Source organism: Prunus dulcis, chromosome 7 (assembly GCF_902201215.1).
Source record: "Prunus dulcis chromosome 7, ALMONDv2, whole genome shotgun sequence".
Taxonomy (NCBI): Eukaryota; Viridiplantae; Streptophyta; class Magnoliopsida; order Rosales; family Rosaceae; genus Prunus; species Prunus dulcis.
In genome coordinates, this window is record NC_047656.1 from 2,737,568 (window position 1) to 2,753,638 (window position 16,071).

The 16,071-nt window shown below is 37.4% G+C and overlaps 1 protein-coding gene across 2 annotated transcripts; it reads left to right on the top strand.

Annotated features, from left to right (window-relative positions):
- The first annotated feature begins 5,566 nt into the window (after positions 1–5,566).
- On the top strand, positions 5,567–15,901 carry LOC117636005 (S-sulfo-L-cysteine synthase (O-acetyl-L-serine-dependent), chloroplastic-like). 2 transcript variants are annotated; one of them, XR_004586975.1, is made up of 11 exons: positions 5,567–5,800; positions 6,265–6,374; positions 6,759–6,816; positions 7,032–7,295; positions 7,410–7,547; positions 8,072–8,123; positions 8,235–8,284; positions 11,266–11,325; positions 11,490–11,570; positions 13,006–13,186; positions 15,664–15,901. XR_004586975.1 is itself a non-coding variant. In XM_034370421.1 (10 exons), exons 1-10 carry the CDS (start codon positions 5,567–5,569, stop codon positions 13,093–13,095), a joined length of 1,137 nt encoding a protein of 378 aa, XP_034226312.1. In that variant the 3' UTR covers positions 13,096–13,264. The 2 variants fall into 2 exon arrangements, 1 of the variants encoding a protein (XP_034226312.1); XM_034370421.1 differs by lacking the exon at positions 15,664–15,901 and having other exon boundaries at positions 13,006–13,264.
- Positions 15,902–16,071: the final 170 nt, after the last annotated feature.

The window sequence follows — 16,071 nt, forward strand, 5'->3', positions numbered from 1 at the left end:
CAGTTACTATGAAAACTTTCTCTGGACTCCTGTCGAAAATTCGGCAGAGTCTCCCCTGTATTTTGACCAAACCCAAATTTTTCCACCTGTTAAACAATCAAATAAATCCACACCAATTGCCAGAATATCTCAAATAACAGATCTCAACTCCAGTTTTTCAGTTTCAACTAGATATCAGAGCATTTTCTAAAGTTTTCAGGGTTTCAAGGATTTTCCACAAAACTCTACCTTACTTGGTGGCGCGGAAGCTTTGAATGGCCCGGTGGTGGATCCTGCGCACTTCTACGGCCTGGGGGCGAAAAAAAGGTTGAAAATGTGAGTGGACCAAACATAAGATTCTTGAAAATAGTTTACAATCATAATAACCCCCATTTAAAAATAAGTAAGGATTTAAATCGATGGTTTGTTTAAAGATACTGATAAATATTACTGATAAATAGACTCGTATAACTATTGTGAGTATATTACTCGTAAAGACATACTGATAAATATTACTCGTATAGCTAAATAATTATATAAAGATATATATGTGCGAATGCCAAAGAAACTGGTATAAAATAACTGAAAGTCATAATTAGATTAAAAAAAAGCTCAAAATTCTTTGAAAACTACCACCTTTTTGTACCCCTGTCACATCCGTCAATTCCCCTGACAGGTCTCGGGCGTCACGCAGTCTACCCGAGCCGCAAACTGGCGAAATCAGGGGACTATGGTCAGCCTGATCCGCCGGCAGGTCTCGATGACACCAAGTCGACTCGAGCGGCTCTGGCAGGATGCAGGGGACCGCAGTCAGCCTAATTCGCAATCCTGGCAGGTCTCGGGGACACAGAGTCAGCCGAGCCGCAATCCTGGCAGGTCTCGGTACACCAAGTCTGCCGAGCCGCAAATCCTGGCACTCACGGTCCGAGCGTCCCCGTAACTCTTGAGGCAAAGTCAAGTGCAATGACGTAACTGAAATCAGACTGGATGTCTGTAGACATCGGTCCGACTCTGGGTAATCACCAAAGATAAATGGGTACACAGTGGTTTTTAAAATAAACTATTTTGAGAAAAGTCTACTAACTCACTGCATCTCAGTAAATCTGAAACGTAACTGTATCTTCTCTGGTAAAGTTCTCAACCTCTGCTTTTAATATTACTGGAGCTTCAATAACTAAGCATCACATATAGCAAGGTATTTAACAGTACAACTCATACTCGAAAGAAACAGTTCATAAAACATATTTAGATAAACTCATTTATAAAAGCTTATTTATATAAAATCAATATAAAAATCATTCAAGTAAACTTATTTATATAAATCATTTATATAACTCGTTTAAACAATTCATTTATGAAAGAAAGTCCACTCACAGTTGGTCCGAGCTAGCTGAACCCTTTGAAGGTTCCTCCTGTGGGTCGACTGGACCTCTGGTGCCTGATTATCCATAATAATAATTTAATAAATTGCTGGATAAAAAGAATTTAAATTAAACACCCTGCCCCCAGCTCCTAGAAATACGTGCGCTCAATTTTTAAGTTACTTCTATGCCCACATTAGCCTTTCAGATTCTTGAATTAGTTTTGGAAGACTCGACGCTTGACAAATCGATAAACCACAAGACCGGCCAATCCGGGACCCCGTGGGTCCACTGTCTCCGATGGTCAATCTGGGCTTCTCTAAAGGTTCCTCATAGAGAAGGAACCATGTTCCGCGAATTCGGTCTGAAACGGACGGTCGGATGGGTCAAAATCGCGTTATCGCTTAAAATCCAAACCCTAGCCCCAGGGTTCTCGATTTCGGAGTATCCGGGACTCCGATTCGCAATCCGTCAAATCCTATACGATCCTGGAATCATGTAGTACGACATATCCAAAATTCAGTGCGATCCAACGATTAGACGACACTGCACCCAAGGATCGCGCGATATGGAAAATCCGTTCGGGGCTCAAACGGACTCCGAATCGAGATCCTACGCGCTCGTGACGACACGAGGATCACAAAACTGCACAGAATTACTTCATCACCCTCGCCCACGCGCCCCAGCATGCGCAGGCGGATTCCGGTGTCCAAAGCGATTTCGGGTGGTCGAAAAATCTCGGAACCAAGACTTCAAACTCCTATCCTAAGTAAAACACTCAATTTGGAGTCACTTTTGTTCTTGGACATACCCCAAAAAGTGACCAGAAACAGTAGATCACGGCGGCCGAAGTTTTGGCCAAATTTCAAGTCTAAAATTGATCGTTTTAGAGCTAAAATCGATCGAAACCCATACATCCATCAGCTAGAACACGAAAAATAGCTGAGAAACCATACCTTACTCGATCGATTTGGTGGAGAATTGAAGGAGAAAAACGAGCTGGAAGTTTGAACACGAAATCCGGCAAACATGGTATTTTCCGGCGAGCTCCGGCCACGGCAAGGGCGGCGGCTGGTCAAGAAATGATGGCGGTCGAGTGGTGATTCGTTTGGTACCAACGACGGAGATCAGCTCCAAGTGTGGCAGCCGTGGCGACGTCGGGAAGGCCCGGAGGTCGGCTGGTCGTGCTGGAATCGGGAGGAGAGAGAGAGAGGAGAGAGAAATGAGGAGAGAGAAGGGAGGAAGAGATAAAAATCTGACTTTTTGGCCAAATTACCATTTTGCCCTTCGCGGTATTTTGATCGTATCTTCTTCGTTACAACTCCGATTCAGGTCTACTCCGTGTCTACGGACTCGTTTCGCCGTGCTCTACGCAACGGCGCAAGTGAAATTCCCAAATTCTTTCTCGATTAAAAAGTAAAATTTTCCCCCATTAAAATATGCGAGGGTAAAATCGTCTTTTAGGTAGAAGATATTAATCCAACTTTTTAGATATTTTACTATTTTCTTGATATTTTGTTTTGGGTTATTACAACAAATGTGGGACTTTGATTTAATAAATGTACACTCCAATTTGAAGCTTCGGGCCAAAAATTCTTTAGGAGACCTGTCCTTGCCATCATACTTCGCACCATATTTAGGATAGTGCGATTCTTCCTCTCTGATACGCCATTTTGTTGTGGCGCGTATGCTGCAGTAAGTTGTCTCTGAATTCCATTTTCCTCACAGAACTTTGCAAAGTGATTAGAATTGAATTCTCCACCACAGTCTGTACGAAGACTTTTGATAAAGTATCTTGTCATCTTCTCTACTCTGGCCTTAAATCTTTGAAATGCAACAAGGGCTTCAGATTTTTCATGCAAAAAATAAACCCAGGTTTTGCGACTATAGTCATCGGTAAAAGTAATGAAGTGCCTCTTGCCACTGTTTGAAGCTGGATTGATAGGTCCGTACAAATCTGAGTGAATTAGTTGCAGGACTTGTTCTGCTCTCCATGCTTGCTTGTTTGGGAAAGAATCACGATGTTGTTTACCCACTGTGCACTCTTCACATATTTGAGATGGACAATGAATTTGAGGAAGTCCTTTTACCATATTCTTTTGTGAAGGGTCTTTAGACAGTTGAAATTCAAATGCCCATAGCGAAAATGCCACAACCAGGTAATGTCTTGCACTCTTGTTGAGAAACAGCTTGGAAGACTCTTGTGTGTATACAATGGAAACATACGATTTTGTGTCATTTTGACTTCAGTAACTAAGCCTTTTGCTGGGTGTCAAACCTGACAGCAGCCTGCTTGAATAATGATTGTGTGCCCATTTTCTTGCAATTGTCCCATGCTAATAAGATTGTTCTTCAGAGTTGGAACATAGAAGACATTAGCAATCTTATACACAGTATTCTCATCAATATGTACTTGAATATTTCCTTTGCCCATCACAGATATGCTTGAATTATCTCCTAGCTTCACATGCTCTCTAAAATCTTCAGTTAAATCAGAGAATAGAGATTTGTTACCACTCATATGATTGCTACATCCAGAATCCAGGTACCAAATATCGGATTTTGGGTTCTTCTCCTCAATGTAAGCCATCAAGAGTACTTCTTCTGATTTGGCATAATTTGATTGTTCTTCATTTCGAGCAGATTTTGGGCATTCATACTGATAATGACCATATCTGTGGCAACGGTAGCATTCAACATTTGACTTGTCCCACGTTCTTTCATGTTCAGCTGTCTGGTTTTCATGCCAGCGTCCTCTCCCACGTCCGCGACCTCTTCCGCGACCTCGGCCTCTTCCGTAGCTATTCCATATGGATGAATTTACACGATTGTTGTCATCACCTAGTGAGACCTTCAATAATTTCTCTTCAACAACCTGACTAATCATTCGTTGCTCATGAACGAGTAGAGAGCTCTATAGTTCATCGATGGAAAGTTCAGTAACATCTTTGGATTCTTCAATTGAACATACAACATAAGCAAACTTGGAGGTCATAGAACGGAGGATTTTCTCGACAATGATTACGTCTTCCATTTGTTCTCCATTGATACGCATCTTGTTTGCAATTGTCAGCGTTCGTTCAAAATAGTCTGTAACAGACTCGCCTTCCTTCATGGTAAGAATCTCAAACTCTCTGCGGAGAGCTTGTAGCTGGGCTCGTTTCACACGAGCTGTCCCCTGATACTTCTGCTTCAGAGAATCCCAAATATCCTTTGCTGTATCCTTCTTGAGGATGGTCTCTAGAGTGACACGATCAATGGCTTGAAACAAGAAATTTTTGGCTTTCAAGTCTTTGAGCTTCTAATATGCCAGTGCCTTTCTTTGTGCCTCAGTAAGAATAGTTTTTGCAGCAAGTTTCGGTGATGCCATTCTCCACTAAACTCCAGTACTCTCTGGACCGCAAGAAATTTTCCATAAGCAAACTCCAGTGATCATAGTGTCCATCTAACCTTGGGATTGCTGGTTGTACAAAACCAGTGTTGTCACTCGCCATGGTGATCTTGTTGTTACAAGATGCAAGCTGCTGCTTCTTTTCTACTCAGGCCCAATGAGGGCTCTGATACCAATTGTTGAAAACTAAAGCTTGAGTAATTGAAACAATAATTGGAAAAGTGCGTCTTCCTTATCAAAGCTCTAAATCTGGGCTTATATAGCCTTACAAAGAAACTGAAAGCAGAAACTTAAGCAGCAAACCAAACCCACGTCTAATATCTAGACTGATGGGATTCCCCTAGAAACTAGGATAACAAATAAACAAACACTACCTCACGTCCCTAACACCTAGGGATTATTAACAACTAACTTGACCAATTCAACTAAAACATAAATACTTGAAAAATCTTGACATTGACGGCGCTTCTTTAGATGTTGGTGGTAGGATTCGTTTAGGCTCATGGATTAATTTAGGGTTTTGGTTATGTTGGGTTTATGGACTTTGTTTGAGCTTATTGCTAATTGCGGTGATATGGGCTAGTAGTTTTACTGCAGCTTTTGTTCGCCTTAGTTTTGCTTTTAGCATGTTAGTTTATTGCCATCTTGAAATTGATATTTTAGATGTTTTGTTGATGTCTTTGATTGTACCGTTAAAATTTATCTAATAAAGTTTCAATTTCAATTTTTTTTTTTAAAAGAAAAAAGAAAGAAAAGAAGGGCAAAAGCGCGAACTCGCCCCCACCGTGTACATGAAATCCCCATCTAAAACCCCGCAAAAACCTTTTCTTAACCAATGGCTATATTATCAGCTCCTCTGCTTCTTCCTCTCCCTCATCCCTTTTCATTTCCCTCCAAACGCCACCGTTTCGGAACCTTCAAGGTTTCCAGCTCCATCTCATCCACTAATGGAGCTCTGCTCAGAAGACAATTCACCCAGCGATACCCTCTCGTGTTTGCCAAAGCCTCCTCTGTTTACGCCACCAGAGAAGACCTCGACACTGTCAATATCGCTGAGGACGTAACCCAGGTTCTGCTCTATGCCGCTGGTTTGTTCTTTTGTTATAGCGTACTTTTCAACGCACATTTGTTGAATTTCTATCTGAATAATCTTCCTTAATTTTAAGATTTCAACAAGGCATATCTTCAATTTTTGGCACTGCACTGGTTGGTTGGTCGGAAAAAAATTAGACGAAAATTCTCTATGTTGAATCTCTTGTAATATGTACACACACATATTATATATATATATGTGTGTGTGTGTGTGTGTGTGTGTGTGTGTGTCTATTGATGTGTTTTTAGGTTTAATATTGTGAGAAAGTAATGATAAGTAGGTGGGTTTTGAATTTGTATCAACGTAGCTGTTGGATGTGGTCACTTTACACATTTCATTACAATATATAATCTTGTTTTAATCACTGCAATTTATGTGCATAGTGGTTTTTATTGTCAAAAGTTTTTGTTGACTGGAATTTTGCTGATAAACTGATATAGTTGATTGGAAGTACACCAATGGTATACCTCAACAAAGTTACCGGAGGTTGTGTGGCAAATATTGCAGCAAAGCTTGAATCTATGGAACCGTGCCGAAGTGTCAAGGATAGGTAACTTGCTTACTGATGAATTGTCATTTTACCCCATATTATGGATCTTACTAGATGTTGTTACCGTTATTTACCAGAATTACTTCTTAATCTTTGTTTGCCATCCTGATTGTAGAAGATTCATCAGGTAAATGGAATCATCCTATTGATGAAACTTTAGGACATAATTGGCCCATGTGGTAGTACTCAAAATTTAAAGAAGTATCGTTAATTTCTTCATACTCGCTTTAAGTTTGAAGTAATGTATTTTTAATGGAACTAAGTATCTTTGCTGACCAGTAATAATTACCATACCACTATGATTTCCATTTCATTAACCTTTGTGCTTGTTGAATGGATAAACATTGCAGATGCTCATGTTATATTTGCTGATTAAAATTTCAGAATTGGATGTAGCATGATATCTAATGCTGAGAAAAGTGGATTAATATCTCCTGGAAAGGTGAGCTGATTAGTCATTGTATGCAAAATTTACTGTGTAGATCAATATATCACCTTGTCATCTAAGATGCTTTTGCAAGTCACATGGAGTAAGATGTTATAGTTGGTGAAAGCCGTGTTTTCTATTTTTCCTTTTATTTGGGGGGTGAGGGGAGGTTGTTTGTTGCATATTTCTGTTATATAAAAGAGTTGTATGTTCTTTCTGTAACTATGCAGAGTGTATTAGTTGAACCAACTAGTGGGAATACAGGACTTGGTATTGCTTTTGTTGCTGCAACTAAAGGGTATAAACTTATAGTCACCATGCCTGCATCCATAAATCTCGAAAGGAGGATTCTTTTACGTGCATTTGGGGCAGAGGTTGTTTTGACAGATCCAGAAAAGGGTTTGAAAGGAGCTTTAGATAAAGCTGGAGAGATTGTTCTGAGAACACCAAATTCATATATGCTTCAACAGTTTGATAATACCGCTAATGCAAAGGTTGTTTCTGTTTTCTCTCCAGGAAGACTTGACTAACTGCTATTGGTTATCCTAATATTCATATATTATATCTTAGTATTATATTATAGTGACGATTCAAATGATGAATCACAGATACATTTCGATACTACTGGCCCAGAAATATGGGAGGATACCATGGGCAGCGTTGACATATTTGTTGCTGCTATTGGAACTGGTGGTACTGTTACAGGCACTGGGCGTTACCTAAAAGCGATGAACAACGAGATAAAGGTCAGGCTTCATAATGTATAGTAATTCATTGCAAGTTACACGTATCTTGCACCGACGTCTAGATTAATGAATTATTTCATGATTGCTCATCTCAATGATATTTATGTGTCCCTTTCAAATTGAAACAGAATATTATGGATTTGACTTTAAAGTTCAGATTGTAATGTTAATAGACATTCATTTAAGAGTTCTATATCGTTCATGTGATATATCTATATATTTTTTTTGGAATATAACATTGTACATAGGCCTTAGAATGGCATAGCACTTCCAATGGCTGTGACTATGAACTTATTATTTTTTCTTTTTCTGTTTTGAAGTTTATTGCTTTGCAATATTATTGCAGTTTGACAACTTAGTGTCATTAGAGATTTCAAGCTTGTTACTAGATCTATATCTGGTGGGGTGTCTGAGTGGTTGCTCTTACATGGCTTGATTAGTGGAAATTAGTGTCACTGCAATTTTATGGATTATTGTGTTTGTAACTCTGGAAAGCTGCATGTTCTGTAATTTTGGTTATCCAGGTAGTAGGTGTGGAACCTGCAGAGAGGAGCGTGATCTCTGGAGAAAATCCAGGTGAAAGCACTGTTTCTCTTCATTCTTTAATACATCAATTTTCTGTTGCAATTCCTTTTTCAAGAATATGATATGCCTGTACTGAAAAATTTATGTGAGTTCTTCATGCAGGTTATGTGCCAAGTATTTTGGATGTTAATTTGCTTGATGAGGTCATCAAGGTAAATTGATTTGCGTTGTCTCTTAGGTTTTATTAGTGTTATTGTTTTCTCAGTGTTATTGTTTTCTCATCGTCTCTTGGAATAGGACAACGTACGTGGGTTTGTCATCTTGGGTTTTTAACTAGTTCTTTTTTTGGCTAATGGTTTGAGAAATTGAGCGTTTATTAGCATTTTAATGGTCTTGCAATAATTGGTAGGTTTAGAGTATAAAGATGGCTGGTTTGGTGGGTTTTAAAGTTATTGGACCCCAGAAAAGAGCTCTTGGGTGCATAAAAGTTGAACAATTTTCTATTTTTAGTCAATAAATAAATCATTATTTTCTTTTAACCCAACCCTAAATAGTGGCTTACATTAAAATTGCTAAAATACTTTTGGACACTAATTCTGACCTACAAATTTCAATGAAGCATTGAAATAAGACTCATGGGATACTACCAGAGCAGGTCTGAAATAAGCTAAAAATGAAGCATATTTACACAAACAAATTTTTATTTTTATTTTGAAAAAGAAACATAATTTTATTGCAATTATGACAATAAAAAACACAATACCTTTACACAAACAAATAATTTCAAATAAAATGTCTGAGAACATAATATGAGATGAGATACTAAATATGCCAGCTGCCAAATCAAGGGTGGTGATGCAGGGCATCCACGAAGCCTGTTGTAAATAAGCTCAAAAAATAAGAGGGAAGATCATTGTATTCATTATTTTAACAACAAACTACATTGGTCTTGATATAGGAAACAAAGACATAAGTCTGCCCTGAAGATTAGCCTTGAATTAAGGGAATCAGACAATTATCCTCAAATTAAGCTAATTCAACAATTATACCTCGGTATAAGCTAACAGACTTATTTAAGCTAAATGCCTAATAATCCGCCATTAAACTGAATGACTAATAATAAGCCTAAAAAACAAAACTCCCCATGAAGTTGGTGGGTAGATATCAGTAACTCTTAGCTTGCTACAACAAATAGAACTGAGATGGGAATCAAAAAGAGATCTCAACGAGACAAACATGAGATGAGATACCAGCAAGACAAGAACCAAGATGAGATCTGAGATGCATCTCAGTGTGGGAAGTGTTTAGAACCCTTTTATTATTGAGTGACAATCTTGTGGATATCCATGTGGAGAGCACTAGCATGTGGAGTGTGCTTGGACTTGGGATGCGCTGGCATGACGAGTGAGTAGATACCTTTTGTTATTGAGTGACATTATTGTAAACACAAATTGGTTATGTATGCATTGAGGCTGTGGTGGCAGTCAGTCAGGGAGGTAGAGGTTAATTGGGTTTTTTCTCTTGTCACTTTCAAACATGCTTTGTGAAAAGTATTTGTCTTTTGGTGGCAGAAGGAAGGCAAGAATTTTGTGGAGTCGCACTGTGTTGGTCGTCTTTTGGGTAATTTGGTGGGAGAAAAAGGAAGAAAATTCGAGAACTATAGTGGGGATGTAGAAGAGAATTCTTGGGAAAGAGTTAGGTTTTGGGCATCCTTGTGCCCTTCTCTTTCTCAAGCTTTTAGGGATTTTTCATTTTCTGTAATTTTATTAGATTGGGGAGCTGCTGTAGGATTGTTTTTAGAGTTGTTTTACAATTTAGGTGTATTTTGGATTTGTTTGTTAAGGCTGTATCATTTTGACGGTGGAATCTGGTTCACTATGTTTTGTATCGTGATTTTAGCCCTTCAAAAAAATTTGTTTCTCATTTTGACGGGGCTTGTAATTAGGAGTTTGGGTAATTATAGAGTTAGAGCATCTAAACCAAAAAAAAAAAAAAAACAATTAGAAGTTGGTGGAGAGGCTTACACACCCCCTCACGTGTTGGTGACTGTACTGTGTGTGCTTGTTGGCTGGACACATGGATTGCCTGCTTTGATACTTTGACAGAATTAGCGCGTCCAACCTAAACCCATTTTGAGATGGACGGAAAGGCCAAAGATGTTATATATTGCTCATCAAATCTTTATGCTCCTGATGTGGAATTCTCTTGAGAGGAAATTACATGGAATTTGGGGAAACCGAAAATACAAATAAGTTTGTGTGGTCAAAATGAGTACAATGGAATTGATGCTAGATCTTGGGGCTTTGTGATGCACGTTTGCCGCGTAGCACCAGGTAAGGGAATAGGTTTTGGTTAAGCGGTGCTCATAGTATACACAATGCCAAAAAGGGAAGGGTGACCCTGCACTGGAAATGAGTTCTTCTCCTGGGCGTTATGCTTGTATATAGGTTTGCGTGTTTAGCATAAGGGTTGGCCTATGGTGCTTGTATATAGGTTTGCGTGTTTAAGAAAGACCAGAAATTGGTCTTGGCATTATATTTCACTACTTGCTGCCAATGTAGGAAGCAAACTTAGCAGAGCAGATGTATGGAATGAGCCTAGATGACTTAAGGACCTATTGATGCGGGTGAGTGTGTTGGTTAGTAACCTTGGAAAGGGGAAGCAATCATATAGTCATAAGGTCATGAGATTCACTGGGTAGTTTTTGTTGGAAAATCTCCTGGATCACAAACATGATTTCAAATAGGTCAAGAGTAAGGGTGGCCTTCACTTGGAGGTGTTTCGGTGCAACACTGTCGAATTTCTTCAGTGTAAAATCTCGGCATATGTCACTACTCATTGAAGACAGACTTGATTAGAAATATTGAATTAGAAACCCTAACCCTAACCCTAGCCTCCCTCTTGTTTTATCTCCATTCCCCTTTCCTCTTTTTTTTTTTTTTTTCTCCTCTCTTCCTCTCTCTGATCCTGTCTATCCCACTCATATTGTTTTCTTTTTTCTCTCCCAACAAATACTGCGTCATAAGTATTACTGGATGAGTATTTGGGATTTGCTATGTCAATCAGCCTCTTAATTGTGTACATGCCTTCTTCTATTTTTTCCTTTTTTTTTGGGGGTGGGTTGCTTTACACTTGTACATTCAGTTCAAAATTAACTATATGATATATATATTTTTTCTTTTTTCAAATCTAGGTTACTAATGATGAAGCTGTTGAAATGGCAAGGAGACTAGCATTGGAGGAAGGTTTACTGGTAATTTGCAAGTCTTCTTTGACATGGAGCACTTTATAAGCAACAGATTCTAACTTCTGCTATAATTTATTAGCTATTTAACTTAGAAATTCATCCCACTTTCTGTAATTCTATCCTAATTCAAGGTGATTTTGATAATTCAATAAGCAAATACTTGTCTGTAGGTTGGTATTTCATCAGGAGCTGCTGCAGCTGCTGCAATAAGTTTAGCAAGAAGGCCTGAAAATACTGGAAAACTAATCACGGTGAGGTTCTTTTTTGGTTTTGTTTCTCATTTTATTCTTCCCTATAATGATTATTTATACGATCTGACTAGCTTTAATGTGTGCTTTTTAGCATCTTTAGTTTGTCATGCAAATTGTAGCAAAGCAGTAGATAGCTTCATAGCTAAAAGGCATTTTACCTGGATCCAAAGTGTTGGTCAAATTATAAGAAATATGAAGAATAAGAAACTGATGCAGAATCATTTAATTGATAATATAAAATTGTCTTGAAGGGTGTAGGATGTAGTTTAATGAAGATAATGCGATCATGAAATGCATTTGTTGCATAAGAAAACTTTTCTGAAGCAAATCGCAAATGAAATGCTTAGTTTACACAATCCTGGAACTGATTCAGATTATACGTTTTGGTCATGGGGCTGATTCAGATTAGATGCCTTGGTCCAATCTTATGACGAAGTGACAGCTAATTCCTGATAGAATTCTTTTGTATTGCAAAGTAAGAAGCTAAAAAGAACTCTTGTTGTGTTTGACAACGTATTTCATTCATAATAATGCTGAAACAGAGTGTTTTCTCTTAAATACAAGAGCTGAACTAAATAACCCTCCTACGTCCTAACAACATCTAACTAATTACAGTTCACTAACAACATTTTGTTGTTTAATCTGACTTTGGTAATAATACACTGTCTATTGGCTGAATACTAGGCTCTTAATTTAGTTTAGCTTAGTTTAAGTGGGTAACATTTAAGGCTGTTAGAACAAAGGCCATGTAGATGTTGCCCTTTAGTGCATACATCTACAAACTGATCTGCGGGCACGCATATGAATTATCTGAATCTTTCCTAGTCACCCTTCCTCAAACAAATCAAAGCTAAATGTATGTCAGTGGGAGAATACATAAACAATCAAAAGAATAATGTAGGGACCAAGATCCTTTATATCAAACTCATTGCCAAGATTGGTACGCCCTACAGGTTCACAAATCTGTTAGTATACTATTTGTATTTGATTCATTATTGTTGACATTTTATCCTATTATCATGAACAAGAGCATAGCTAAGCATCATTGATTTCTTTTACAAATTTCACTGATCTCTGATTCTCAGTTCTCTGTTTCTCCGTTATTTAATGGACATTCATGTTGCTGGGTAAGTCATCCGTACATAATTCCAATTTGTGTAGTAGATGTTATGTTCTAGATTTCTTTCTTTTGATTTTATTTTAAATACCATCTTTACTGTCCAATGTGTTTTTACAGTAGTACTGCCACACCTGCGGGCGCGCATGCCATCTGCTCATTGAATTAATAAGTTGACAAATTACATTTTATACCATTCCAAACAGTATTGTGTTGATTGACTTTGCCTCAATATGTTATAGGAGGCACTTCTGTTGGGATATACAATCTAATCTTGTACTGCATCCTTTCTATTAATTTTTTTTCTTTGAATTATAGGTTATATTTCCAAGCTTTGGTGAGCGGTATATTCCCACTGTACTTTTCCAATCAATACATGAAGAGGTTCAGAAGATGCGAGGAAGATAAACATAACTATTCCAGACAATGTATCATCCAAAAGATTGACACCTAACATTTTATGAAGCAATCAGAAACCACCACGTTTCTGAAAAAAAAGGTATTGTATTTTAACTGTATATATATATACATTCCCCTTCTATTTTGGGATCCCTCAAATAATTTTATTTGAGGGACACCTTTTAGGGTCTCCTACGATTTTTTTTTCAACGATCGAAACCATCTATTTTTTAAATCTATATTCATAGATCTTCCTTGAAAAAAATTAGACAAATCGGAAACTGTTTTGATATCCAATTATGTTCTACAAAATCAATGAACACAGTGCTTTAAGAAAGTACTAAAATTTCAATAATTCAATTGAGTGGTCAAATGATATCGGATTCAAGTGATTTTTTGTAGAGATAATCTTTGAATGAGTATCTACAAAAGAGACGGTTTGGATTAATGAAATACAATACAGAGTGGGCCCTACAATGGAAAATTAAACCCTTTTATTTTTCCCTAGATAGGTTGCTTGGCCTCATATGTTGCAGAGGCAGCATTTATGTAATTTGACTTTCATTCTGATGTAGGATACATATTTTGTTTCTGTATCCTGCATTGTTTCTATTTATACAAATGGCCATTGATCATCTACTGGAGTTAGACGATATCAATAAGACATTGGGTGCCATATCATCTAGTATTGTCCATGTGAAAACTTTACGTTAGTTTCTACTTCAATCTGTAGGGTGAGAATTATGTAGTTAATCTGGAGGCTTAAGTTAAAACATAGCTATCTATGTTGACACCAAAGAGGTTTGTGGTGTTTTCATAAAACCCTTTTAGGTTTCATAAATTACACTAACCACTTGAGGTTTTGTTTTCACATAACCCCTTTCTTTTATTTTCCGTTGAAAAAATTGATGATTTCTTTAAAATAAAAATAAAAAATTCTTCAAATGAGGTTAACATTGTCGTTGGAGGAAAATTGTTCTTTTTTTTTTTGTTTTTTTTTTTTTCGTGGTCAAATTAACGGGAGGGGTTTTGTGAAAATAATTTGAAACATCAGGAGATGTTTGTGTAATTTCTTAAACTTGAAGGGAGTTTGTGGAAACCCCAATAACCTCAAGGTTTGTTAGTGTAAATAACTCTTAAAACATATGTATCTAGTAATCTTCTTGTTGTGACATAGGCCAAAGCAGCTTTTTATTTGGTTCTGAACCTCTAATGTCTCCAATATTACAATATATGTGCTGCTCGTCCTGCTTTGGTTGGTTCTTTAGGAAATCCATTGGTTTATTTTATAAGCGCTGGAAGCTTTTCTTTATCTTAGAAACCCTAGCATATGGTCTTCCTGCTTTTTCTTCTTTAGCCAAGTCTCTTCACCTCTTTCTGCTCATTTCCCCCAATGTGGCCTTCATCAGTGAAGCATCTTGGCTTTCCTTTGTCTCTAAAAAGGTGTGCATTAAATTCTGTAGCATTAATCAAATCAAATAAATATAGCGATTTTTAAAAAATTGTTGAACAATAACATCATGGATGAACCATAGATTAAACTGTTGGAGAGTACTTCATAGGCCATATCCGAGGCCTCTAGGTCTAGGCAGTCATTTATCTTGTGGTTTTGTGCATGGGCTACATCGACATCAACACCACTATGAAAGATTTGTTCTCAGACACAATGTATTCTTATTATAAACCCATATTTACAATAAAGTGTTGTGTTTCAAGTTCTTTACAAAAATTTATCTTCCTAAAATTTATCTCCCAAGTTGTTACATAGAGCAGAACTAATAAGTTAGTCCCACATTGGAAGTTTAGAAAGAACTTGTAACAAGTCTTGGTCATCCTTGGAACTAAAAATATAAAAAAAGTTGAAAGTGGGGTATAGCTCAGTTGGTTGAGTTCTTCTCCTTCCACCTATGTTGCAGACATTCGAAACCCCAGACACCCAATGAATATTTGTGTAAACGTCCCTCCTCCAATCAATTGTACTAAAAAAAATAAAAATTAAAGTCTTGGCCATCCTTTGAGTACAAATTGGATTGGGCCATGCGCTGGCTCATGTGTGGGCTTATGGTTTACATTCTCAAAGGAACATAGCATCTTTCAAGTTAATCATAACCAATAGTTTTTTACCCATTTGTCATGGAAAATGACAAGGGGAGGCAAGAGCTGCTACTATTCACATGAATAGTACCAATCCTTGCAAAAGGCAAACTGTGTTTCCACCAATTGTCATGGCAAATGGCAATTACTATTCACTTTAATTTTTTTATACATAAACTATTAATTCTGATAGGGTTTAGGTTTAGTGTTTTTGTGTGGGAAGTAAAGAATATAGCTAGATATTTATTTTCGAAATGTTTTTCATGACCTTATTGAAATCCGAACAGAAAAAAAATTATAATTTTTGAGCAATTCCTAATTAAATCCTAAGGGATATGAATAAATGTAAGTACAATTATTGGACTAATTTAATTCGTTATTTTTAAAATAAAAATCTGAATTTTTTGGTTTTTGTTCCTTTTTTTTTTTTTTTTTTCAATTTGTAATTATTTTAATTGGCTGCTAACGTCATTATGACGTCAGGATTACATCAATTGTCCAGACAGCAGCACAGGATGGATTTGCCTATGGGCTTGCCCTAGTTGGTAGGCTACACGCCTTACCCGGACTCGCCCTTGCGCCCTGGAGCCGTCACCTGGGCCTAGGTCCTCTTCTGCCTAGGCTTCCCCTTGCCGTTGAAAGTGCTCTTAACACAAGTGTAAGGTGGTGATGCGCTATTATGCTAAATAATTGAAAGATTAAAGGGCCTTAAATGAGCTAAAAGATTGTGACACAACATTTAGGTAAGTTGGGAGATAAAGGTCGGTTATCTAGCATTTGAAATAATTGTCCTATTGGAATTTGGATGTAATAAAGACTCATATTTTCGTTTATTGGGAGTCCATAATTAATGGTGCACCTCATGTTTGGTTGGCCACTACGAACCACAGC